At 43.0% G+C, this 27,696-nt stretch overlaps 1 protein-coding gene across 6 annotated transcripts in view; it reads right to left on the bottom strand.

Moving 5' to 3' along the window:
- Positions 1–27,696, bottom strand: part of RBM47 (RNA binding motif protein 47) — a 184,254-nt gene that overhangs the window by 86,857 nt on the left and 69,701 nt on the right. For 5 of the 6 annotated variants that reach the window (XM_047797998.1, XM_047797993.1, XM_047797996.1 and 2 more), the window contains one exon: positions 26,935–27,019. Coding sequence is in view for 2 of the 6 variants with exons in the window: in XM_047797993.1 (XP_047653949.1) it covers positions 26,935–27,019 (85 nt within the window). In the remaining 4 variants the exon portion in view is untranslated. Of the gene's footprint in view, positions 1–8,467; positions 8,615–26,934; positions 27,020–27,696 lie in introns of those variants that run through there. The other variant, XM_047797995.1, reaches the window with a different exon arrangement.

Consider the following 27,696-nt stretch of genomic DNA (forward strand, 5'->3'; position numbering starts at 1 on the left):
TGTCACACAGGACAAGACCAGTATGAGGTCATCCTCATGACAGTATTTTTTGTACGCAACTGGCATCCAAGGTGCCTTTTGTTTTGGCTGGCTCAGTGTCTTTGAGACCATCCTGTTTGCAGCCACACCATAGTTGTCTTGGGTGCTGGAAACTACTTGATTCCATTTATTCAAGATTTGGTTTTGCGGGGAAGGAAAACAATAATTCTGAATTATAAGCAGTGGCTTTGAAGACGTCTCTCCAATTTTCCATCATAGAACCGTTATTTATAGTACCACAGTCTTGAGAGTTAGAGAGATCTTGAGGTTCACCTGGACCAATCTCTGTTCCAAAGAGCTGCCCTTTCTACCAGTGTCTGCATTAGGGGTCCCCCAGTCTCGCTGATGACCCTCTGCACACACACTGTGACTGCGTGGCAACCTAATCTAGTTTTCCTCCAGCGCCAAGAGCTACAAAATTAATAATTTTAAAACTGAACCCAACCTAGTACATATCTTGTTTTAGTTCTAAAGAAAATACCCATTTGTCAGGAGGGTGTGTTGAGGTAAGGTAAGATTCGTCAACAATTTGTTTTAGGGCCCTTGTAGTGGCCTCAGTGATAAGTGAGAAGATAACTACTTTCTGATGGGAGGCAGAGTGGCGCGGGGAAACCGAATGAACCATGGGGTCAAACTAATCTGAGTGTGAAGGCAGATTCCAGCATTTACCGAATGATGTGATTTGTTCAAGGTTCTTGGGCTCTTGGTGACTCAGTTTCCCCGTTTGTAAAGGGGGTTAATTATTCCTAGGTTGTAGGATTGTTTCAATAATTGGGGATGATACACATATAGTGGCTGGAGCAAGCCCTGACACATAGTAAGTGCACAATCAAATGGTCTGATGTGCCAAGCCATCAGAGACCACAGACTGTTTTGAAGGAGAGCTATTGTATGGCCGACAGTTTACCAAATGCTGCTTAGGTGGCACGGTGGGACAGTGGGAAGAGCTGGCACTGTGGAGGTAGAAAATCTGGATGTCAGCTTTTTCACTATCTAGGTATGTGGCCTTAGCTTCTTCTATTTCAACTTTCTCATATACAAACGGACATGGATGGAACTAGAGACTCTCGTACTAGGTGAAGTGAGTCAGAAAGAGAAAGACAAATATCATATGACATCAGTTATATCTGGAATCTAATATACAGCACAGATAAACCCATCTACAGAAAAGAACCAAGCTCAGGGACTTGGAGAACAGACTTGTGGTTGCCAAGGGGGAGGGAGAGAGAGTGGGACGAACTGGGAGTTTGGGGTTAGTAGATGCAAACTATCGCATTTGGAGTGAATAAGCAATGAGATTCTGCTGTATGGCACAGGGAACTATATCTAATCACCTGTAATGGAACATGATGGAGGATAATGTGGAAAAAGAATGCATATAAATGTATAACTGGGTCACTTTGCTGTATAGCAGAAATTGACAGAACATTGTAAATCAACTATAACAGAAAAAATAAAAAAGATAACTACAAGTAGAGAAATGCAAATCAAAATTACTATGAGGTACCACCTTTTCACTGGCCAGGCTGGCCATCATCAAAAATTCTACAAACAATAAATGCTGGAGAGGGTGTGGAGAAAAGGGAACCCTCTTGCACTGTTGGTGGGAAAGTAAATTGGTGCAACCACTATGGAAAACAGCATGGAGATTCCTCAAAAAACCAAAACTAGAATTACCATTTGACCCAGCAATCCCACTCCCGGGCATCTATCCAGTAAGAACCATGACTTGAAAAGATAAATGTACCCCAATGTTCACTGAAGCACTATATACAATAGTCAAGATGTAGAAGCAACCTGAATGTCCATCAACAGAGGAGTGGATAAAGAAGATGTGGAACATATACACCATGGAATATTACTCAGTCGTAAAAAGGAATGAAATAATGGCATCTAAAGCAACATGGATGGATCTAGAAATTATCATGCTAAGTGAAGTTAGACAGTGAGACACAAACATCATGTACTATCACTTATATGTGAAATCTAAAAAAAGGACACAATGAACTTCTTTGCAGAACAAAAACTGACTTACACACTTTGAAAAACTTATGGTTACCAAAGGCTGGGCTTGGGGTTTGGGATGGAAATAGTCTAAAATTAGGTTAGGATGACTGCTGTACAACTATTTATTCATTCATTCATTTATTTATTTTGGTCTTTTTTATCTTTTTTTAGGGTCACACGCACGGTACATGGAGGTTCCCAGGCTCGGGGTCTAATCAGAGCCGTAGCTGCCGGCCTATGCCAGAGCCACAGCAACACGGGATCCGAGCCGCGTCTGCGACCTACACCACAGCTCACGGCAACGCCAGATCCTTAACCCACTGAGCCAGGCCAGGGATCGAACCCACAACCTCATGGTTCCTAGGCGGATTCATTTCTGCTACACCACGACAGGAACTCCTACAATTATAAATATAATAAAATTCATTGAATTAAAAAAAGATTCAAGGATATAATGTACAGTACAGGGAACATAGCCAATATTTTGTAATAACTTTGTTGGAAATGTTATCACCTGAAAGGGCAGAAGTATAATTTATACTTGTGTAGAAGTATAATCTATACATATCTATTATAGATTATGGAGTACAATCTATAAAAATACTGAATCACTATGTCATATACCTGAAACTTACATAACATTGTAAGTCAACTATACTTCAATTTTGAAAAAAAAAAACAGTATATGCTTCCTATGTAAATAAGTAAAAATTTGTTTCACTGAAGAAAAGAAATGTAACCATAAAACTTATTGGGGAAAGTATTTTTTAAAGTATATAAATACAAGATATTGTTCATAAAGTTAAAAGGAATTAAATCGAATCTTCGATGACAGCTATCAAGCATCCCATGTGAAAAGGGTTTTCTACTAACTGTGAAAATAATGAAGTCTTTGAAGCAAAGAATCTAGCAACCCTTGCTTTTTCTAGAACTGATTTTAAAAGTTTAACTGAGACACGAAGGTATTTATTGTCTCCCACTGGACATAGAGAGCCGCTTATGTGTAGACTGGCTGAAATGATGACCTGATCTTTACAACATAAATACTTTACAACATTAATGCAGAATTAAAAACATAACCTCTTTCCTTCCTAACTAACTAGGAAAAAAAAAAAATCTAAAGGGCACATGCTCCCTTTTATCATTCTAATTGAAGGACACCCTAAGCAATCCCATGGTAACTTTTGAAACAAGAATGGAACATACGTGAATGCTCATACTTGTGGAGTGGAAAATCAAGAAAGGAAGTAAGGAAAAGAAAATTTAGAAATTGTGTTCATTTCCAAGATGTTCGGTTGAGTCAGAGATTTTGATATACGACCCTTCTAGGGGTCAGAATTTAAAGCCCCTCAAACCCCACACTGAAAGACGTGACCTTTGCCTCCCAGAAATTTCTCAAGCAATTCTGACTTGAAATTCATCTACCTTTCTTACAGTAATTGAACGTTTCTTTATGCAGATACTGAAACTTGATCTTAAAAAAAAAAAACAAAAAAACTCCATAGTTGCTAAACGGATTTTAGATTGTACCATCTGAAAAATATATATATATATTCATAAGCCACCAAAAAATGTATTCATAAACAAAAGTGAGAATGAAATATACACACACGGGAGTCTTCTTTTCCAAACAAACTTTGAAGAGAAAGAGACAATGACCTAAGAAAAGTCAGGTCAACGGCTGGCTTTCAAAGAGCAGATATACAGGTCTGCACTATTGTTTAAAAACCTGAGTCTTCATTAACGAGATGGCACAGCCTCAACAGCCATCTGGCATGGTCTTTGCCAGGACAGGATTGCTCTCTGTTGTAACTAACAACTTGTGTGTTAGTTCAGACCAAATGCGAAGTCATGAAACTCTTCTCAGGGATAGTTTCCTCATCTGCAAACAGTGGCAGTTGCCTCCTAGGGCAATGGTTTCAGTTAAATAAATGGCCCATGCAGAGTACTTAGCAAATCCACTTCTCTCCTGTCCTTTCAGGTGATAATATTTCCAACATACCCTTTATGAGATCACTGAACTTTTTTTTTTTCATTTTTGTTTCATATTGGAGGATAGTTGATTTACAACATGGTGTTAATTTCTGGTGTATAGCAAAGTGATTCAGTTATACTTGTGTGTGTGTGTGTGTGTGTGTGTGTGTGTATCGATTCTTTTTCATATATCCATTCTTTTTCAGATTCTTTTCCCATGTAGGTTATTATAGGTTATTGAGTGATTCCTCTGTGCTATACAGTAGGTCCTTGTTGATCATCTATTTTATATGTAGCAGTGTATATGTTAATCCCAAACTCCTAATTTCTCCCTCCTGAGGTCGACCACTTTAAAGAGCTGGCATGCACAGGAAATGATTTTCAGCTCATAGAATCATGTTTTTAATCCCCCAACACCACCAAGTTAATTAAATTGTGGTGTATTCTTTACAAAGGAATACTATGCGGAGTTCCCGTCGTGGCTCAGTGGTTAACGAATCCAACTAGGAACCATGGGGTTGCAGATTCGATCCCTGGCCTTGCTCAGTGGGTTAAGGATCCGGCATTGCCATGAGCTGTGGTGTAGGCCGCAGACTCGGCTCGGATCCCGCGTTGCTGTGGCTGTGGCGTAGGCAGGCAGCTATAGCTCTGATTAGATCCCTCGCCTGGAACCTCCATGTGCCACAGGAGCAGCCCTAGAAAAGGCAAAAAAGACAAAAAGCCCCCCCCAAAAGGAATACTATGCAGCAATGAAGGAATGTATTACAGCTACATGAAGCAATGTAGATGACTGTCACAAAGTGTTGAGTGAAAGAAGCCAGATACAACAGAGCACATATATATGATTCCTTTTTTATGAAGGTCAAGAACAGCCAAAGCTAATGTATGGCGATAGAAGTCAGAATATGGTTACCTGGAGCAGGGTGGGTGACAGGAAGAGGCACAGGAAGCTCAATGAAAATGTTCTATATCTTGAACTAAGACTTGTGGTTATGCAGGTGTATGTAAAAACTAATCAAGCTGTGTACTTTGGAGTTGTTCATTTCACTGTCTTTATGTCATACTTCAATAAATAATATTTAAAATAATATTTTTCAGAGCACTTACTTGACTTAATCTTATTACACTGATGTTTTTCTCTCATGCATTCTTCTAGGCTCTTTTTGCATTTTACCTAAGTGATACATGTATTCATTGGTACCTCATAATTGCAGGAATAAAAAATTACTCATATAATTAAACTTTCCAAATAACTGAAGTAAGAAAACTATTGCTTTCTTCGATGAGAATCTTCATTAAATTGTTCGTAATCCTCACTATCATCTTAAACAAATGCTATTGAGCACATCCTTCTTCTTGGTGAACCCAGACGTTCCTTAGAAACTTACACAGTTGAGCTGGGCTTTCAAGAGCCAGAGCTTCTATACTGCATGACAGTTGTTTCTTGCCCCTTCCCTGTTATCTGAGGCTATTTTTCATTGTTATGTGCCTGCCTCTAAGTACACTGGTCCTTCTCATTTGCTTTCTTTCATTCATATATTTGGTACCTATTTTTAGAATGACTAGTATGTGCTGAGCACTGCAGATAATAGAGGTGAATAAGATTCACAATCCGTGAAGGTGGACTTTTTTTCTGGCAGAGACAAGAAACAAGTGTGGTCATTCTCTTAAAAAGGGGTGTATAGGACCTAATTCAGGGCATCTAGGAAGGTCCCTTTGAGGAAGTGATATTTAAGAACCGAGAGATGAGAATCCAGCCTAGGATGAGACTCCAGTAAGTATTTGTTGAATGAATGAATGAATGAATGATCATTAGTCAATGAAGAAGAGTTCTGATTTATTGTGCACTCAGAAGCCAGGAAAGCTACGGCAAGATGCCTAAACCAAGAGACAATAGGCACAGAGTGAGACTCCGATGGACTTAATGGCATTAATTTTTTGACCGCCGTGAGGACTATTTTCTGCTTTACTTAAGACCTAGAGTTACTAGACAAGTGAAGGATTTTTAATCTATACAAAGTCAGTTTTTACCAAAAGAAACCCAGCCCCAAATAGCCCATGTCTTTATGATGATTCCTCTAGTTGCCTGCATAGCTCTGATCCAAAGTTCCCATGAATGTGACTTTCCTGGTATGGTCACTCAAAATCATCTCAAAAAGTGGGTGTCACCCGCCCGCACCTTTGCATGGCAGCTTTGTTCAGGCAAGCGCAAATAGCCCTGACTCCTTGGGCATTGCTGCATGTTGCAAACTGCCACCTAATTTGGGACCTATTATTGCCCACAAAGATTTCACCTTCATGACATACTTCAAACCAAGAACCTGCAGTCTAAAGGCCAGAAGGAACAGGTGAAAACAACCTCTGTGGAGAGCCTTTACTCACATATATGCTTTATAAAGCCAGCCTGATATAGAAGCATTATTAACATAGCACAAGGAATAGCAGCAAAGTTTAAAATGCCAGATATAGGGGCCAGTTTATCCAGGGTTTAATTTGATGCCTGAGTTGATTCATCAACAAACTATCATGTAACTGAAAGAAACTCCGAATGAGAGAGATAAATGTAGCTTTTTTTTTTCTGTATTTCTTTTTAGGGCCACACCTGAGGCATACGGAGGTTCCCAGGCTAGGGATCTAATGGAGCTGTCGCCAGATCTGAGCCACATCTGCAACCTACACCACAGGTTACGGCAATTCTGGATCCTTAACCCAGGGATCGAACCCGCATAGTGATCAGGTTTGTTACCACTGGGCCACGATGGGAACTCCTAAATGTAGCTTTTGCTGATCTTAGCTCCTTATAACTCTCTACAGATCTTTGGGGCTTTAAATGTGAAAATGCCAAACAAAGGATTTTCCCAATGAAATAAAGGGAAACAGGGTCTGGAAATGGTTTACTTTTACCCATTTTTCCAGACTGTTGGTGTGTCTGATAAAATTTCAAACATAAAACTGTATCAATCTACTTTAGAAACAGTAGAATTAATGCAAGAGTTCCTTCACTGGTCAGAGTCTGGTTTGGATTTAAGCGATATCACTGAAGGTCAAAAGTTTGACAGACTCTTAGGCAATCTAGGTGCATCTATGGGACGGACAAGAAGAAAGCAAATATTCTTACCTCTGTTTCGAAATCTTAAAAGAGAGGTAAGAAAACGTTAATCTGCTTATCGCTGAATTACATAAACTTCAGTGCTCAGGGTAGTGAAATGGCTCCTTGCTAAACTGAATTTTCTGATACACAGAGAAAAACAATCCACTCTGCTCTCCCTCGGGGGAACTCAACGTCTTTGGCCCTCCACAGTTGTTAGGTTTAGTCTGATTTGCCTAAATACACAAAGCCACAGAGAAGTTTCTCCCATGAAGGAAGTTTCCTCTAATTCTGAAACAATCATTTATTCCAGCCATTTTGCCAGGACAGGGAACTTGTCAGAGAAAAAGACTCTCGGCTGCTCCCTGCCAGCGTCACTGGGCAAAGAGTACCCAAGTCACATTCTTTCACAATCAATCAGCTTGTGGTCTAATCTTAACTTCAGTACCATCTTTAGCCTTAGATTTCCTACCATGAGACAGAGTAAACAGACTAAAGATTCCCAGTGCTTGTTACACGGCAGATATTGTCCTGCAACTCCTTTCCCCAACAACTGGCCATGGCAGAAATCTTTTGGAGCCATTCTTCTTCTGGATTTTCCTATTAGCCACAAATAGCAAATCTAGGTATCTGTGTCCAGGATATCATTATTACACTTGGCCAAATGTAAACATTTGATTGTGGCTTTAGTTTTATCATATATGCTCATATTTTCTTTCTTTTTTTTTTTTAAAAAAAGCTAGACTATACATGCTTCGTATTCCCGAGAAGTCCTAAGTCATTTGTTTCCAAAACCATGTATGATCGGTATATAAAGTTATTCCTAGCAACTTCGTTCTAAAAAAACAAGAATTTAAGGATAAGAAGCAGTCTTTCAAGCTGACCTTTAATCAGGGCAGAGGGTGGGGGAGGAAAGAAAGTTTAGAAGCATTTTCACGAAACCAGAGCCACCATTTAGCAAAAGCTTTTCATGGAATGAGTCACGGGGTATAATGAGGCGCAAATCACAAGGTTACACGTCGCCTCCTAGGAACACGGCAGGCACCTGGTTCTGAATTCTTTACCCCAGCAAACTAACTACTGAATCAGGCCACTGGAAAACCTCAAGCACAGGTAGATTTTACCCTCGTCTCCATGACACACACGTCCTTCTAGTAAAAGCGAAAACAACGTTTGACCGAAACTGAAGATTACAATTACCCGGGGGGACTCTGAGCCACGAAAAAATACAGTTTGCCAAGCAATGACCTGGCCCCCTTCTCCCCTCGCCCCCTCCCCACCCCTTCAGCAGAAGGGAACCCGGATCTTCACAAACTGAAGTTTGAAACGGGGATAAATACTAAAGTATGAAACCAGTACCTGCCAAGCACCTGGAGCTCGCTCTCCTGCTCGCTCTCTCCTCCCACACTCTGGCAACGGAATGCCCTTCAAAACCATGGCTCAGTGCTTTTGGTAAATGTTTTACGAGACACTAAACAGCCTCGTGTCCCACCCTCAGAGCAAATACCATTGAGAGAACACAATATAATGGTCGCAAAGATATCGTGTGATGTGCAATAATGCAAATGAACGGGCAGGCTCTATTTCCACACTTCCCCTTAAGGGGCAAAAAAAAAAAAAAAAAAAAAATCCCAAACTTGCCAGAGGTGGGGGTGGGCTAGCAGGAAGGACTCACAGAAACAAACCTGAACACTGGAAGCATTAGAGTTTTGTGTGGCTTTTGTTTTAAGCAGCATTAGGACAAGCTCATTGTTCTAAGCCCCAAGCAAGTCTTGGCTTGTGAACATGAAAAAGTGTCAAAGGCAAGAGTTACTAAGGGGTAGAGTTCACCAGTGAGTCTGCAGATACAGGAGCGACGCTCCATGTACCAAATATTTCTATTTGTCAGAGCAGCTCCAAAACAGCTTTTCATAAACCATCTTCCACAATTGACAAAATGTACTCCCCATTTTCCATACCGGTCAAGTAATTCACAGTTAAAAACCAACTCTGTTTCAAACCAGAAGTTTTGCATTCCATTCAAGTTAACAATTACAACTGGAGGATAACAGAAACTTGCTGGCACCGAATTATTAGCATACTCAGAATGTCAGGTGCCTCTTGGTACCACCAGGGTTAACGAGATAAACAGAAGGTGCCCAGGAAGCGTCTGCCTGGTTTTACAGAAACTGCGTAGGGAGCTCACTGGAGTCGGGAGCTCAAGTGGGCAGCATGAACCTACCTGCTCTTGGAGGTCTAAGAAATGACAAAGTAGAATTATTTAGCGACAGTCAAGCCTACTCCAAGGTCATAGTGAGGAGGAGCAAGAATTGACTTTGGCTTTAGAATCATACACAGCCAGGCTAAGCAAATAAGACACCCCATTCTCTGGTCCCCAACCCCCCACACACACTCCAGTCACCAGGACTAGTCAGAATTCTACATTTCATACCTTTAGGACATCCAGGGGGTAGAAAGAAAATGAACACAGAATTGAGAGCCTAGCTTTTCTACACACCAGCTGTGTGACTTTGAGTAAATTACTTACCCTCTCTGAGCCTGTTTCCACATCTATAAAATAAAAATGTCTAGAACCAGGTAAGATTTACCAAAGAACTGCTGGCACTTCCAATCTGAGAGCCTAGAAAATAGCATGGAGCCCTTCTTTATACTTTTAAAGCAAGAATTTTTGCCTTTTTTTCCTCCCCTCTCCCTCATGTATATAGGCCCTATCTTGTTTTCAGTGTCCTCATATTACAGATGCCTTAGGTTAGTGCTGTGACTAAGGGCAATTGACTTCACTTCTCCCAGATCGGACTGACTAATCTGCGTTGGGTGGGTATCCTAAATGCCCGGTTATCTGCGGCACCGGGGCGCGGTGAGGGCCTCCCTGCCTCCAGCCCAGGCTGCCAGCGCCTGTGCTTTCACAACATTTCTCTCTCAATTCATCTCGCCTCTAACACAGATGCCTACCTGCCCCCTTCTCTTTCTTTTTTCCTCGTTTCTCTTTCCTTTTCCCCTTTCTACCCTCCTTCCATTTCTGCCCCATTTCCTTGAGAGGGATGATGCGTATGTGGAAAGTGTGGAAAGCAACTGTTCCCACCACCCTCTCTCTTGTGTTTTTTTTTTTTTTTGGTCTTTTTAGGGCTGCACCCACGGCACATGGAGGTTCCCAGGCTAGGGGTCCAATCGGAGCTGTAGCCACCAGCCTAAACCAGAACCACAGCAATGCCAGATCCGAGCCGCGTCTGTGACCTTCACCACCCTCCCGGCAACGCTGGACCCTTAACCCACTGAGCGAGGCCAGGGATCGAACCTGCGTCCTCATGGATGCTAGTCAGATTCGTTTCCGCTGAGCCATGACGGGAATTTCTCTTCTGTTATTTTATGTGCCACAGCAAACAAACGGGTGAGGAGGGTAAGACAGATGTGTTATCATCCAGATTCTACTGAAGAGAAATCAGAAGGATTCAAGAAATGGCCAAGATCCCAGGGTGACTGGTGACAGTCCCTGGGTCGAAGCTCAACTCTCCTGGCAGGCCAGGGTTTCCCTGCTGCCACTCCTGGGCTGCCCACTCCAACCCCGCACCCTCAGATACACCTCCTGTCAGCGCCCTCAAGTCCCCACATGGTCTAGTCGGGTCCCCCTGCTAACTGCGGCACGTTTCCCCTCAGAGTGCTCTTCTCCTCACCTATCTTCTTCCCTCTGGACTCATCGAACCCTTACCCTATTTGTTAGGGTCTCTCGACCCCTATAACCCACCTCCTGGCCACTGCAGTCCCTATGTGCCCTTCTTACTCCTCAAACAAGGAACAAATCTCCAGGAGTTCCTTGCATGGCTAAGTGGAAACAAATCTGACTAGGATCCACGAGGACGCAGGTTCGATCCCTGGCCTCAGTCTGTGGGTTAAGGATCTGTTGTTGCCATGAGCTGTGGTGTAGGTTGCACATGCGGCTCGGATCTGGCCTTGCTGTGGCTGTGGTGTAGGCCAGCAGCTACAGCTCCGGTTCGACCCCCTAGCCTGGGAACTTCCATATGCCACAGGTGTGGCCCTAAAAAGAAAAACAAAAACAAAAAAAATCTGAATCCAAAGTAGTGCTTCCACGGAGTAAATTCCAGCTGGAGGCCTGAGAGGGTTTTGCTGTAGTATTGTTTTTGTTTTGCATTGGAAAGAGGTTGCGAAAAGTGAATAAAGCAAAAAATCTAACCATCAAATCGTGCCATGGAATACGTACTAATGACTAAAGGCCTACGATTACCAGGTATTTGATATACAATCTCCTTTAATTTAATCAGACAGAGGACTCAGGTTCAGAGAGTCTGCCCGAGGGCACGCACACTGCTGATAAGTGCGGATCTCAGAGTCAGAGCTGGTCCAATCCCAGCCTTGCTTTCCACTTGGGCCACCCTCTGCCACCACAGGCACCCTGCAGCCCACTCATTTGACGGACTAAGGTAAGGGTCCGCTGCCCAAACCCAGAGCCACCTGTACACACGCTCTCTGGGCTCGATGAGAGCCCTGTTCTTTGGCTCCTTTTCTTTGGGGTCCACAGTCCCTTCCTTTCACCTTTTCTTTTTATCCAAAGACAATCTGTCCTGCTCACTTTGAAATCTACTGTCAGGGCCCTCACTCAACTGCAAAAGCCATCCAGGTAATATGGATTCTGCCACTTCATGTAAGCCTTTATGTTCATTTTCCTGTGGCCACATATTCAATATTTGACTTTAACCCTGTGGACTGGAATTTCCATCGTGGCTCAGCAGGTTACGAACCCAACTAGTATCTACAAGGATGTGGGTTCGATCCCTGGCCTCACTCAGTGGGTTAAGGACCCGGTGTTGCTGTGAGCTATGGTGTAGGCTGCAGATATGGCTCAGATCCTGAGTTGCTGTGGCTGTGGTGTTGGCCGGCAGCTGTAGCTCTGATTCGACCCCTAAGCCTGGGAACGTCCATAGATAGGCCACAGGTGCGGCCCTGAAAAAAACAGCAACAACAAAAAACCCACTGTAAACTGTGTTAAAATTCCCTGTGTTTATATATAGCCCTTGGTGTACTGTATTGTATTCAAATATTGTATCTCATGTTGCTCAGAGACTAAATTCTGTGTCCCTGAGAAAGCACTGTGACATCTATACACTGTAAGTATTTTATAATAGCGCTTTCCCACTTCCAGCCATGCCAGCAATTCGGAGTTTTATGCTGTTGCTTTGGGTATGCCAGCACATGGGCGTTTTTAACTGCGGAGTTCTGTTAGGGCAGAAAAATCAGCCTCTGGCTCTATCGCCGTGGGCCTGTTCTAGAGCGTGTCAGCTTTAGAGGCCCGCCTCCAGCTCGCCTATCTTTGAATCTAGCATATATTTGGCCTGTAAGATGGTTCCAGATTCTGAAAGGGGTTTTGAACTCTCTGACACTAGTGATAGGACAGAAGGAAGCAGCAGAAGGTGAATACTGAATTTGGAGCCGAGTCTCCCAGAATCAGGGAAAGGTCTTGAAACCTCAATCACTCAATTCCTTTCAGTTTTCTGGAGAGGGTTTCAGAGAACACTGGGAGTGTAGCCTCAGAAACTTCTGGTCCCTCAGTCAAGCCTCAACCAAACCCTACGGAAGGTCCCAATAGTTCCTGGTGTTTCCGCAAACACCCGGAAGAGGCTCCGGAACAGAGCAGCCACAGTGTACAGCACGGGGACTGTACATGATGCAGCCACAGTGTACAGCACGGGGACCTCAGCCACTGGGCTGGCCATTCGCAAAGTGAGGTCCCTGGCTTCCCTCAGCGAGCACAGATCTGCAAGGTCAAAACTATTTTCATAATAATAATAATATTTCTGCCTTTTTTCACCATGTTGACATTTGCACCAATGATGAAAAGGCAGTAGAGAGTAAAAGTGCTGGCACTTCAGCACAAAATAAGGCAGTGGCAGCAAAGTGTACTAAAATCATAGCATTTTTTACTGTCAGGCCCTTGAACTTGTTTGCTGTTGCTGTTTTGGTTTTTTTTTTTTTTTTGGTCTTTGCCTTTCTAGGGCCGCACCTGCGGCATGTGGAGGTTCCCAGGCTAGGGGTCCAATCGGAGCTGTAGCTGCCAGCCTACACCACAGCCGCAGCACCGCGGGATCTGAGCCGCGTCTGTGACCTACACCACAGCTCATGGCAACGCCGGATCCTTAACCCACTGAGCAAGGGCAGGGATCAAACCCGCAACCTCGTGGTTCCTAGTCGGATTCGTTAACCACTGAGCCATGACAGGAACTCTGCTGTTGCTATTTTTCGAGAGCGATTTCTTTAAGAATGTACTTGAAGAAGGAAAATATTAATTTTATTACATCTTGACTCTTGAGTATGTATCTTTTTTAATATTCTATGTGATGAAATGGGAAGCATGCATAAAGCACTTTTGCTGCAAACCAAATCATGACAGGCTCAAAGAAAGTCACGTGTGTGACTGAGTTACAGAATGAACTACAGGTGCTTTGGTCATGGAACACTGTTTTTACTTGAAAGAATGACCAACAGATAAACTATGGTATTTGGTAGATATTTTCTGGAAAACAAGTGAAGTGTACCTGTCACTTCAAAAACCACAGCTGGAATTCTCCTGTGGTGCAGCTGATTAAGGATCTGTCGTTGTCACTGCAGCGGCTTGGGTAGCTGCTGTGTCAAGGGTTCCATCCCTGGCCAGGGAATATTCACTTGCCACACTCACCGCCAAAAAAAACAAATAAGCAAACAAACAACAACAACAAAGACCACGACAGTATTTGTTTCCAATGATAAAGTGTGAGCTTTCAAGCAGAAGTTAAAATTTTGAAGAAGCTGCATTCACCACCCTGAGCTTTATGGTTGGTTTGCCAATAATTAAAGGCTTTTGATGAGATTACTTGTGATATTAACAAATGTCATTTTTTAATATTGTATAATGAAATGTGTCAATATTTGGATGACCTTCGCAACTCAGTAAATCATTATTTTCCAAACAACCTATTCATAGCATCATGCATAGTAGAAGATCCATTCAAAGTACAAAATAAACCAGCGGCTTTTAATACAAGAGCATGAGAAGTTCATCAATATGGTTGCAGAGTCTACACTGCATCTAACCTTTAAGGAACTATTTCTTACAGTGTTTGGATTCAGTTTTGAAGAAGAATGTTCTCAGTTATCCTTTTTGCAATACGTATCTTTGTGAAGATGAATACTCTTTTATTTACTTCAATATATAAATAACGCATCAGGAGTTCCCATTGCGGCAGAGCGGAAACGAATCTGACTAGCATCCATAAGGGTTCAGGTTCAATCCCTGGCCTCGCTCAGTGGGTTAAGGATCCAGCGTTGCTGTGAGCTGTAGTATATATAGGTCGCAGACACGGCTCGGATCTGGTGTTGCTGTGGCTCTGGCATAGGCCGGCAGATGTAGCTCTGCTTAGACCCCTAGCCTGGGAACCTCCATGCGCTGTGGGTGCGGCCCTAAAAAGCATAAATAAATAAATTAATTAATTAATTAATAACATATCAATAGATTGAAGGCAGAAGCAGATAACAACATAACTGACTTCTATAAAGTCAGTAATTAAAGAGATTTGCCAAAATATCAATAACATGCTCTCTATCACATACGGATTTTTGGAAATAGTTTTTCATAAAAAGCGTTGTTTATGTTAACATAAGAATTTTTTTTTTTTTTTTGCTTTTTAGGGCCAAACCTGTAGCATGTGGAAGTTCCCAAGGTAAAGGTCGAATCAGAGCTGCAGCTGCTGGCCTACGCCACAGCAACAAGGGATCTAAGCCATGTCTGTGATCTAGACCACAGCTTGCAGCAATGCCAGATTCTTAACCCAGATTCTTTTTTTTTTTTTGTCTTTTCTAGGGCTGCACCCATAGCATATGGAGGTTCCCAGGCTAGGGGTCTAATTGGAGCTGTAGCCTCCGGCCTACACCAGAGCCATAGCACCGCGGGATCCGAGCCATGTTTGCGACCACAGCTCATGGCAACGCTGGATCCTTAACCCACTGAGCAAGGCCAGGAATTGAACCTGCAACCTCATGCTTCCTAGTCGGATTCATTAATCCCTGAGCCAGGGCAGGAACTCCTTAACCCAGATTCTTATCCTCAGCTAGGCTGGGGATCAAACGTGCATCCTCATGAATACTAGTCGGGTTCTTAACCTGCTGAGCCACGAGAGGAACCCCAAGATATTACTATTATTTTTGAAGTACTTTATATTGGTTATATCCAAGGCATGCAGAAGTTCCTGAGCCAGGGATTGAACCCGGGCCACAGCAGCGACCAAAGCCACTGCAGTGACAACCTTGGATCCTTAACCTGTTGAGCCACCAGGGGACTCCCTTAATACATTTTTCATTTCTTAGTTTGAATTTCCAATGTGGTAAATAGTAACAGATACAACCCACATAAACAAAACCACTATGGGTTCCTCAGTAATTTTTAAGAATATAAGGACAAGGTTGTCAGATTTAGCAAATAAAAATGCAGGGCTAAATTTGAATTTCAGATAAATAACAAACAATTATTTTAGTATAAGTATCCATGCAATATTTGGGGCACACTAAAAAAAAATTACTCATTGCTTGTCAGAAGTTTATGTCTAATTGAGTGTCCTTTATTTAATTTGCCTGTTAAGATGTGCTGAGCCCAAAAAGTCTGAGAAAAGCTACAGTAGACCACGCCCTTTACATACATGCTAATACACTAATACCAACATTTATTAAACACCCATTGTATACCAGACCCAGCACCAAATTCTTGATATATATTACCTCTTCAATCATCTCCAAAATCCTATGTGGCAAAGTACTACTATGATAAGTAAAGCTAGTTATTGCCGGAAAGCAAGACTGGAACCCCCCAAGACACCAAAAATCTCAGCTTGTAACTCTAAGGCTTACACGGAACTCTGAATAATGAGAATCCCAAAGGTGATGGGTTTTTCTAAATATTTGCATCTCAGACTTTAGCAAGTCGATTTCTGTTCCTTCTCTGTCTCAGTTGTGTGCTGCTATTAGAACAATGATGAAATTCAGGGCTGTGTATCAGAAAATTCTATCCAGAAACTGCTCCATTTTGACCCGGAGCAGACTTTCCTAATGGATGCTTCCCTGGGCATGACAACAGCATAGTTCTCGGCTGGGAATTCTAAGCCGAGCGAAGGTGCGCAGGCACTGCTCATTCCTCTTAATTGGAAGCGGCTGGGAGCTTGGTGCTTGGGCTAGAATCACCCTTGAGAATAAATTGGTAATTTCTCCAAATGAATCCATACCAACTGAAGCAAATGCAACCACTGTTATCAGTTAGCCAAGGTCCTGTTTTTTGTACGATCATGACCCAGACCACTGGACATATTTAATGAGCTCAGGTTTGAGAGTAAACAAACCAGGAAAAGTAATTTTTTTTTTAAGGGCCTCAACTGCAGCATACGGAAGTTCCCAGGCTAGGGGTCCAATCATAGCTACAGCTGTCCGCCTTCACCACAGCCACAGCAATGTGGGATCCAAGCCAAGTCTGCCACCTACACCACAGCTCACAGCAGCACTGGATACTTAACCCTCTGAGCAAGACCAGGGATCGAACCCGTAGCCTCATGGAAATGAGTTGGGTTCTTTTCCACTGAGCCACAATGGGAACTCCAGAAAATAAATTTTTTTATGACCCAGCATGGGGGCAAGGGTATACACTCACTGTGCCTTACGATCTGCAAACATGAAACTGAATTTGCTTGAAGCCCACCAGGGACTCTCCCCCAATTCCAAGAGCTATAAAGAAACATAGAATGTGATAAACATATAAAGGAGAGAGAGGGAGGAGGAGATACTAATCTTTGACAGGCTCGACTATTTCTTTAACAAAGGGAAGATTTACCTTTCAAATCTTTTTTGTTTTGTAAATTTGGGTTTTTATTAGATGCCAGACACACTAGCTTATACTTAAGGCAGTTGTGTACACAGAAGCCTAGGGTGACAGAACTTTGAAAATTAGCCTGGAGGAGAGAATGAGACAAGGGGAGGAGGAAAAAAAGGGTAGATGCCAAACAGGAGGGTTAGACTGAGAAGAGAGCATTGCATTTTATTTTATTCATCTTTTTGAGGGCCGAACCCGTGGCTAGGGGTCGAATTGGAGCTGTTGCTTGCCGGCCTACACCACAGCCACAGCAACTTGGGATCCGAGCCACATCTGTGACCTACACCACAGCTCACAGCAATATAGGATCCTTAACCCACTGAGCGAGGCAAGGGATCGAACCCATGTCCCCATGGATCCTGGTTGGGTTCATCACCACTGAGCCACAACAGGAACTCCAAGAGGTGCTTTTTAGAAACCAAGCCTTGGTAAGACCTAGAGAACAGTCGTAGGTACCAAGCAGGTTTGGAAATCTGACGCCCTGGACCCCTGGCCATGAGGCATCTGAAGGAAAAGGAAGAGTCCCTTTTTACTTTTCAGACTGTCAACTTTGCCATTCGCCTCAGGCCCACCTGGCAGGGCTTCGGTCTAGGTTCAGATACTGGCCCAGCCCTGCCCCAGTGGCTGTCTGCGGCCCCAGTGGGGTTCCTCTATCTGCAGGCGCAATCTAGATCCCTCAGGCACTGAAAGGAGTGTCTGAAAGAGAAAAAAAGAGAAGGAATAACAGAGAGGCAGGCCTGGCTCCCTCCTCAGATAAGCTTGGGTGACCAAGGAGCGCAGCTTCCCCCCTCAAGGGGCCTTCAGAATTCCTTCCTGTGAATGCCGAATGTCAGAGGACACAGCCAGAAACTGTGACTCATCAAATTTCCAACGTCAAGACCAGAAGGCGCAGACTGGATCCAAGGACTGTGCTTTGCACTCAGAACAGAGTCAAGGCCTCTGGCTGCTTCAGATACAAAGGCAGGGGCCTTCGCCCCACCAGCCTGGCCACCTTTCTCTGTATTCAGCACATGGAGAAAAGGGAGTTTTATCTCATCATGTTTGAGCCACAGCGCCCTTATGACATTTCAGAAAGCAATTTGCCTTCCTGAAAAGTGGTTGAATCTGCACATGAAGGTCACTGGTTGTTAGCATAGAGTCAGAGTAAATACTTTCTGCTAAAGGCCATACAGGTTTCTGTTACATTTTTTTTCTTTCTTTTTTGGGGGGATGGACTCTTAAAATTGTAAAAACCATTCTTAGCTACCTACAAAAACTGGCATCAGAGTGGGCCAGAGTTTGCTGATCTCTCACTTAGAGCAACACAGCAAAGGGCGAGCAGCATTAACTGGGGGCTTCTGGACAAGGTCTGGTTGTCAAAACATGAGGTCGAGGAGTTCCTGTTGTGGCTCAGTGGGAAGGAACCTGACAGGTGACCATGAAGATGTGGGTTCGATCCCTGGCCCCGATCAGTCTGTTAAGGACCTGGCATTGCCAAGAGCTGTGGTGCAGGTCACAGACATGGCTCGGATCTGGCATTGCTATGGCTATAGCTGTGGCATAGGCCCACAGCTACAACTCTGATTCGACCTCTAGCCTGGGAACTTTCATATACCACAGGTGCGGCCCTAAAAGGTGAAAAGAAAAGAAAAAAATGAGGTCACTGTTCCATCACCTTCTAACTCACAAAAGCTACCTAATTCTCCATCACAATCTCTACTTGTGGAGTCATCTCCCCTTTGCTATGATCCTCTTCAAAGAAGAATTTAGCTGTAGATCTGGCAGGAAATTAAACCTTCAAATGACAGTCTTATATATTTGGATAAATGGGATTTTAAATAAGCTTTTAAATATTTATTTCTTATTTATTTATTTATATTTATATTTATTTATTTATTTATATGCCACACCTGTGGCATATGGAAGTTCCCAGGCTAGGGATGGAACCGGAGCTGCAGCGGCTGGCCTACACCACAGCCACAGCAACGCCAGAACTGAGCCGCGTCTGTGACCTACACCACAGCTTACAGCAATTTGGGATCCTTAACCCACTGGAGTGGGGCCCAACCTCATGGGTAATAGTCAGGTTCTTTACCGCTGAGCCACAACAGTAACTCCTAAGCTAGAATGTTTTTAGCAGTTTTCCCTCTGTGTGTGTGTATCCATGCATGTGCATTTCTGTTTAAAACTGAACACTGCATTATGTATCACAAAATTCCAGACCTGAAAAAATCCTCTGATATAGCCAAGTCTATAACTATTTACATTTGATGAAACTATGACCTGCTTAAAGCTTTTGATCTTGAGAAAAGAAGGTACACACAGAGACAGATACTCTGTCTTACAGTTATGTAACTATATGGCTAAAACAGAGCTGATAAAAGTTTCCTGTATTGATAGAGGGGTTCTCTGTCTTTCCTGTTCAACAGGTGGCCAAGAGCTGCGTGTGGCTGCTGAGCACCCAAAATGTGGGTAGTGCAAATGTTACCCACCTGGGTTCTTGGACTCTTCAATCAACAGAAATGGATAAGTGGCAGACAAGGAATGCAGACAAGGCTTTATTGGGACTCCTAGGGCAGCACAAGAGAGCAGAAACATGTAACGGCTTTCCTTGCTTGCTCCCAAAGTGGGGTGTGCTGGTCCCTTAAATGGGGTGAGGGTAGGGACAGATGGGTGGGTTGGGCTGGAGCAATGGCTTAGGTGCTCTGCCCATCCCCTGGGTGGCTGTGTGCATGGTGCATACACGGTCCCCTGGTGTTGCTTCTCCCCACCTCAAAATCTCAGTTGGGTTTTGGCCTTTTTGAACCTCGTTCATGATCTGCCAACTGTGCGTGGGTACAGTTATTTTCAGCCCCTTATAGTTTCTTTGTATTCTGTTGTTCCAGGAGACCTTTGTTCAGGCCTAAGTACTGCTGTAAAGGGTCCAGGACCCAGCCTGCCTCATGACTAAGGAAGTGAACTTTTAATTAGACTTATTTTAATGAGTTTAAATAGCCACATATAGCTAGTGGCTATTGTACTGACTGTCACAGGTCTAAAAGAATGGTTATAGGTCTGGATGGAAAATATGTAACACTGTCACTTCCTCTTGTGCCTTTGGCAGAAACCAGTTATTTTTTTATTAATTTTTTTTTTTTTTTTTTGCTTTTTAGGGCCTCATCCGAGGCATATGGAAGTTCCTAGGCCAGGGGTTGAATTGGAGCTGCAGCTGCTGGCCTCAGCCACAGCCACAATGGATCTGAGCCACATCTGCAACTTACACAGCTTGAGGCAATGCTGGATCCTTAACGCACTAAGCAAGGCCAAGGATCGAACTTGTGTCCTCACAGATGCCAGTCAGGTTCTTAACCCACTGAGCCACAAAGGGAACTCCAGAAACCACTGCTGATCAGAGAACCCTTTCCCTCTGTGCACGGAAAAGCTCTCAGGATTCTCCATGCAATGTGTTTTCAATTGCCTAGACCTGGTATATATAATGAAACCTGTTTGCCATCCTTGATACAGATAAAACACGACAAAGGTGAGCAGGAGAAGGAAGTATCTGGGCTAAGCTTAGAAAGGCAGCACTTGGACAGATAAAGAGAAAGGGGCAAAGAGTGTGGGGCTCTCCATGTGCAGCATAGCATAAGCCAAGGACCCGGATAGAGTTCTTCTGGTTCCAGGACAGGGGAGACGTTGGCCCACCCAGAAAGGAGGACAGGGCTGGGTGTGGTGGAGATAAGGGGACAGACAGAAGGGTGAGGCTAGATTAAGGAGACCTTTGGATTCCAGAAGTTTAGACTTTTTCTCAAGAGCAAGAAGAGCCCCTTCTGAAGATTGAAGCAAGATAATGACTAGAAAAAAACATGTTTTAGGAATCTGATCTGATAGCGGGCCACAAATAGGATTGCATAATGGACATATATATTGGTAAGAAGATTACAAGATTAGAAAGAAGGCTATTTCACTAATGATTTTGATTTTCCTTTAGGAAGGTGGTACTCGTTTATTACAGATAATGTATAAATCATAGAAAAGCAGGTAGAAAAATTAAAATCAGACTTCTACCTTTCACACTCAACCATAGCTGGCATTTGATGCAGCTTCATCCAAGTTTTTTTTTTTTTTTTTTCCTTCTGTGGCTCTTGCAATAGCTCAGGAATAAAGTTAGGACTAGGACTAGGAAGGTGATAGTGTGAATAAAGAGGAAAAGATACCAGAGAAAATTTTAAGTGAGACAGCTGAGTGAAGAGAAAAGACCATTAGCATTAAGGGACCTGGGACCTGAGTCCTACGCTTGGCCTCCTTTCTCTCAACCCCCAGCCTTGGTTTCTTCATTTCAGCACCTAGATCAACCTGTCTTAACCTCTTCATGTTGGTGTCTCTAAGTAAAAGTCGGATGAGATTAGAGACCTCTCCCAGACCTCAAATGGAACTACAACGTGTGTGTGTACACCTCGACTGCGGTTTGTTTTAGGTGAACAGCACATACAGATAGTAGCAGTTGTCATAAGACAAAAATGTTCCCTTGATCTTTAAACTGTACCAGTAGCATAAAGGAAAGTTCAAAGGGCCCAGGAGCAGCGTGGGATCCAGGACTGACTCTGTGGTCTTAGCCACCTGGGTTAAGGGTGGCAGCTAGTCCCTTAGGGAGGAGGAAACCAGGAGGCCAACACAGAAGCCACCACAACACTTTATCATTGCATATTAAACTATATATAGCTTCTACTTCAGAGGGTAGGATCTGTCATTTTCAGTACATCCTTTTGTCATTTTCGCTGAACTGTGTGTAACAGAACTCCTGGGGACTCTGGTCAGTCAATGACCTTAGGTTAACGAACATGCCTTTTTCTGAGGATCCCTCGGTGCTTTGAGGGGCTACCCGTTAAAAGCATAGATTGTGGCCTCAGACAGGCCTCTGTCCTTTGCCATGTACTCACTCACTTGCTGTGTGACCTTGTGCAAGTTACATATTCTCTTTCATACTTCAGTTTCCTCATCTGCCAAACAGGAATCCTAAGACCTTTATGGGATTATTGTATAAATGAAACGAGGCCATACAAGTAAAAGAGATAATGCAAATAAAGGACTTCTTTGGTGCCTGGCACATATCATGCACTCAGTAAATACTGCCATTTTCATTATTTATCATTTATTTTCATCATCACCTCAGGGTTCCTTCCAACTTTAATACTTCAAGATTCCAAGAATTGCTTGGTGATTGAACAGAGGGAGAGGGCCACAAATCAGTAGGAACTGACATACCTAGATCTAAAGATCAGGTCTGGATTCAGTTCCCTCCACCCCAGCCTGACTCCTCAATAATCACTTCATTTTTTGCTGAAGATGTCTCTAGTATGTTGCTGACATTGATCTTAGTTTCAAAAGGCCCTCACTTGCTTTGCAGAGACAGAACTTTAGCCATTCTTGTCAAAAGCAACGTGGTCTTCTGTTACTGTTTTATTTCTTGACAGCACAGATGCCTACGAGTCTAGCCAAAGTGAATGTCAGATATGCTGCTTCCCCTGCCCTTGCTGCAGCAACACGGACACCTGGGGCAATCTGACCAAACTACCACGCAGTCTCTCTGGCGCGTATCTAATGACAGATGTGAAGACCTTGTTCTTGGAAACTTCAGGGCTGACATTTGAGTGCTGCCCAAGAAATTTGCCTAAAGGTCTGATGCTGACCTGAGCCCCAGATGTGAGCCTCACGACCTTGGCGTGTTCTTGCTTTCCACGGTACCAAATACCCTCCCACAAAGCATAATGCCGTCATTGATCATTATTCTGCCAAGAGACACACATTTTGTTGATGCCCACAGCCTTCTTTTTCCTTGTCCACAGTGGGAACCAACTTCTTCCTCTTAGGAAGACAGTCCTCCTTTTGTAGGCAAACAACCGCTTGTCTGCCATGATGTTGTTGGTTGAGTCATGGCCCACATCCACCTCTACCTTTTCAGTTTTGAAAATGGGTTACCTTGTTTTGCAAACAGCAAGTCATCAAGGAGAAGGGTGCCAAAGGAATGACTGGCTCTGTGAAAACTTTTGCTCAGGTGAATGAAATAATTTTCAAAAGGAGAAATCATCCAGTTTGGGATTAGCCATACAGTCCTTGTGAAAACCGGTTTTCCCCAAGAAAGCCAGTTTTTCCTAACATTTAGGTCTAGACAGTAGACCTCAGGATCATCGTAGTTTCAGGAACGCCTGGTTATGAAGTCACTGGTTGACCGTATTCACAAAGGGCTAGGTGTGAGCTAGGCCTAATTACTCTAACACCAAGGAAAAGTTGCCTAAATTCAAAACACCAGTGGGACCCATACCTGAATGAGCACTGTCATGGAACTGGATCAGAAATCAGACAAAAGAAAAGGAGACAAGAAGTCCAGAAAGGAATATGATGAGGTTACTCTACAGTAAGTCTGCATTTAGATAAGAAATGAGATCCATTAACTTCTATTGCATATTTAAAAATGCCATTAACTATCTGAGTTTGATGTTGCTTGTCTTAATTCATTCCTATTTTATTGTTGCTCTTTCCTCCTAACTAAAGGCTCAGCTTTGATCCTGAAGCTTCTGGGACAAGGATCATCTTAGTATTCCTCATGCAACCATCTCAGTATCTTTCATCATGGGGGTCCTTTGGAAGTTTATTAATTTGAGTACAATTGAATTACGGGCCTTCACCTTACCCCTCTGTGTAATAACAGGTCAGGAGGTACAAAGTAAATAGCAAGAAGTAATATGTGATGGAAAAAACATCTGCTTTCAGGTGAAGAAGCAGAAAAGTCACATTCAGAAACCGCCTCTGGGGACTTCCTTGAGCAGCTTGGGGTCATCTTGTGAAGGCCCCTATTGGTAGCTGAGTAAACAAAAAGAGATCTAGTTTCAACTCACTTGCATGACCTCTGTGTACACCTGTGCCTCAGCAAGTTTCCCTTGTGCAGACCACACGGATTAAGGCGCTTACCTTAGAGTTAAAGTCTGCCTTTTTGAAACAAAATGATGGGAAGGCTGTTTTCCACAGCGTATATACCTTCTGGTAACTTTTAGGGATTTGGAGAGAATCGTTTCCAAAAAATCTATGATCTCATTAAATAAAATCAGGAAACTGAAGGGCCATTTTAACACAGAAAACAGTATCTTCAGCTGCCCATTCTGTCCTCCTTTTCAAAAGGAACTTGTATTTTCAACTTGCAGGTTAAACAATATCCACTTCTTAATTTATTAACTTAACTTGAAATGGAAATTTAAGCTATGATGACTAGGAAAGGGCCAGCACTCAAAATGTTTTACTACTTTATTTAAAGACCATCCAAAAGAAATTCCATGGCTTTTTTCACCAATGTCCATACCTTGATGGAGGAGCACAGAATTCCCTGCTTGAGAAAAACCACGTAACGACCTAGATGTTAATTTTTTAAGGATTGGCCAGAGAGGTCACCCAAAGTTCATGCTAAAAGTTCAAATTTCTATATATCAGTCATGGCTAGTGATTCTCTTTCCTCCCATATGGGGAAAAAGAAACCAATCTTGTCTCAAACTAAGGTAAAAATATCTCAAAAAAATAAAATAAAATAAATTTAAATATTAAAGCTTTTTGAAAAAGATCTAACTAGGCCTGGTCAGCCCCTGTACTCATCAGACCTCTCAAAAAAAAAAAAAAAAAAATGACCACCTCAAATTCACTCATGACTAAGAAACCAGCAAGCCTAAGATGGCCAATTCAGAGGAACTGGGGTTCCAGGTGGTATGTATGTATGCGTGTATGTGCACATGTATGAATTGCTGACTCTATCAATTAAACTAGTTGCTCAGCAGGTACTCTGGGTAGAAGATGTCAACCTAGAGCATGAAGACTTGAAACCTGAGAATTTCACAATGATCCAGGGTGGAAAAAGGTCAAGTAGCTGGCCTCTGTCTGTCCTATTTAAACCATAGATTTTTTTTCTTTTTTTTCTTTTTCTTTTTTGGCCGCCCTGCAGCATATGAAGTTCCCACGCCAGGGATCAGATTGAGCCATAGTTCCGACCTAAGCCGCAGCTACAGCAATGCCAGATCCTTAACCCACTGTGCCGGGCCGGGGATCAAACCTATGTTCCAGCACTCCCAAGACACCACTGATCCCGTGGTGCCACAGCAGGGACTCCCCACTTTATTTTTTTTTCAATCTGGCCTCTGGATGGAGAAATCTGGTCTATAGACCACACCAATGATTAACCTTCCCCCTGCCATCAAGTAAGGAGAGAAAAAGAAAAGTGGATGCATTTGCTGAGGAAAACAATCTCTCACTAGAAGCTGACCCCCTTCCTGTAAGGGGTAGATAAGGGAAATTAAGAACATAGATTTGGGGAGAATTCAAAGGATTGGCAGGAAAACAGGACTTGGAATTCAGCTCTAGGAAATGATGCTCAGAGGGAAGGAAGAATGTCTGAACCACAAAAACATAAAACCTCTAAGGGTTTTAAAGATTCTCCCAGAAATTTGACCAAGTCCTTATTTTAAGATATATATCTTGGGAGTTTCCGTCATGGCTCAGTGGTTAATGAACCCAACTAGTATCCATGAGGACACGGGTTTGATCCATGGCCTTGCTCAGTGGATTAAGGATCTAGCGTTGCCATGAGCTGTGGTGTAAATCGCAAATTCAGCTCGGATGCCGCACTGCTGTGGCTCTGATGTGGGCCAGCAGCTATAGCTCCAATTCAACCCCTAGCTTGGGAACCTCCATATGCCGAGGGTGCAGGCCTAAAAAGGCAAAAAAGAAAAAAACAAAAAACAAAAAAAAAAAACACCACTTAAATTCCTTCCCTGGCTGTCAGCACACCCTCCCCGCTAATATTTAGACTAGGTCCTCTGGTTTTAAACTCCCTTAACTCCTTACGAATCTTCAGCTCACTCACAAATCTTTTTATTATTTCACTTGACCACTAGACCAGTTTCCTGGAGGCAGAAAACCAAAACTTTCTGTCTTACTCTCTTAATTACCTGATACCTAGCACAGAGCCTGGCACATAGTAGGGGCAGGAAAAACGTTATTTACCTGTATCCCTACTGATATAAGGATTAATGTACTATCATCCATGGGGCCCTATAAATAGAGGTTCTGCAAATCTTAAAGCCTGTATAAATCAGACTCATGTGGCTTGAGGAATTCTGCCTATCCTGTGGCATTAACTCTAAAAAGATGCTGTCCTCCCATACATTTAATGTGAATGTAAATTTGGACTCATTCACACATAAATAGATAATGACAAACCATTCTGGGGACGTGGTAATGAAATATTCTAAAATCGCACGTTTTACTTATAAATCCCATGATGCTGAGCACTGGAAAGGAGCCAGGCTTTGGAGAAGCATATCTGGTTCTGGGATCTGCTGCCTAAGAAGCTGTTCCATGATCTCACATGGGCTGTCCTGAATGCCAGCACCACTGCTTTGGAGGTCCAAGGGCTAGTCACCTCAAAACCATCATACAGAGTCACTAAAAAATGAGTTTTTAAAGGCCCTTGTGCTTTGTGAAAAATAGGAGGTGGAGAACACTTAATGCTGGTCATTTGGGGGTTATCAGAGGAATGCTGTATTTAACTGAATCCAAGTCTCCATAAGATGCACCCCAAATTCAGATATGTTAAATTATGTGGGGGGGGGGAATGCATTCTAGGGTTGATGAAATGCAGTGAACACCATAGAAAAAACTCAGTATTAAAAGGCTTGAAGCAGTCATTCAAATATCACTTCTGTCATTGTTGTTGACTATGAAAGTCCTTTGGGAACAATAGTACTTACAAACATACAGGACACTCCGGCCTAGTAAACTAAGCAAACGCCCAGAAGAAAAAAACAGGATGTGTTGGTTTTAAAAAAGAGAGTGGATTAACATGTGGACGTCACTATGTCATATTCACCTACTTTTCTCCACACCTGGATGATGTTCATTTGAGCCACAGTGAAGATGGAGCCAGGTGACTTACCGAACCTCCTCAGTGAGCCCAGGAATGGCTGATCGCTGGTAGGTGACCTGATGCAAAGCGTCCTGATGCCTCTGTTACCCGAACTCTGAAAGAGGAAAGATAACACTATTGACCCAGAAATGGCCAATGAGGAGTAATGCAGTTAATGACCACTAAGTGGAATGGAAGGCAGGGGGTAAGAAGAAATATGGTGTTTTATGATTCTTAGGCACCTTTACAAGGAAAGCTACATAACCGGTCAGTATAAGAGCTCTACACTGGCTCAACATACATGAAGAAAACAGGTCACGTCCTTCTGCCAATTCTGCAAGGCTATTTGGGTTGATATTAACCAAAGGATATTGAAGGGGAAAAAAATCTCAGTCTGATAAGGAGAGAAGAGGAAAACACAAACAGATGGTATAACAGGGACGGGAAGCTCATGAGTTTGTCCAGGTGCTCAAAACTCAGCTCTCCTGCTTGCTAGCTGGGTGACCCTGGGCATTTTACTCAACCTCTCTGTTCTTCCTCTTTCGCATCTAATGTGGGCCTGCTACCTATCAGTTAAGGACAACAAACAAGATGACAGATATGAAACACTTGGGGCCCCATATGGGAGAAAACATTCAATAAAGGGCAGCTATAATTATATTATTCATTTAAATTTCTTTCTGCAGAGGCACAGTAAATTGTGACCTTTTAAGGCCAAACACTCAAAATTGTCTAAAACCTTGTGAGCTGTTAGTGTTTTAAATACTTCTTTACCTTTGCAAGCACGTCGCA

This window comes from Phacochoerus africanus, chromosome 10, assembly GCF_016906955.1.
Source record: "Phacochoerus africanus isolate WHEZ1 chromosome 10, ROS_Pafr_v1, whole genome shotgun sequence".
In the NCBI taxonomy this organism is placed as follows: domain Eukaryota; kingdom Metazoa; phylum Chordata; class Mammalia; order Artiodactyla; family Suidae; genus Phacochoerus; species Phacochoerus africanus.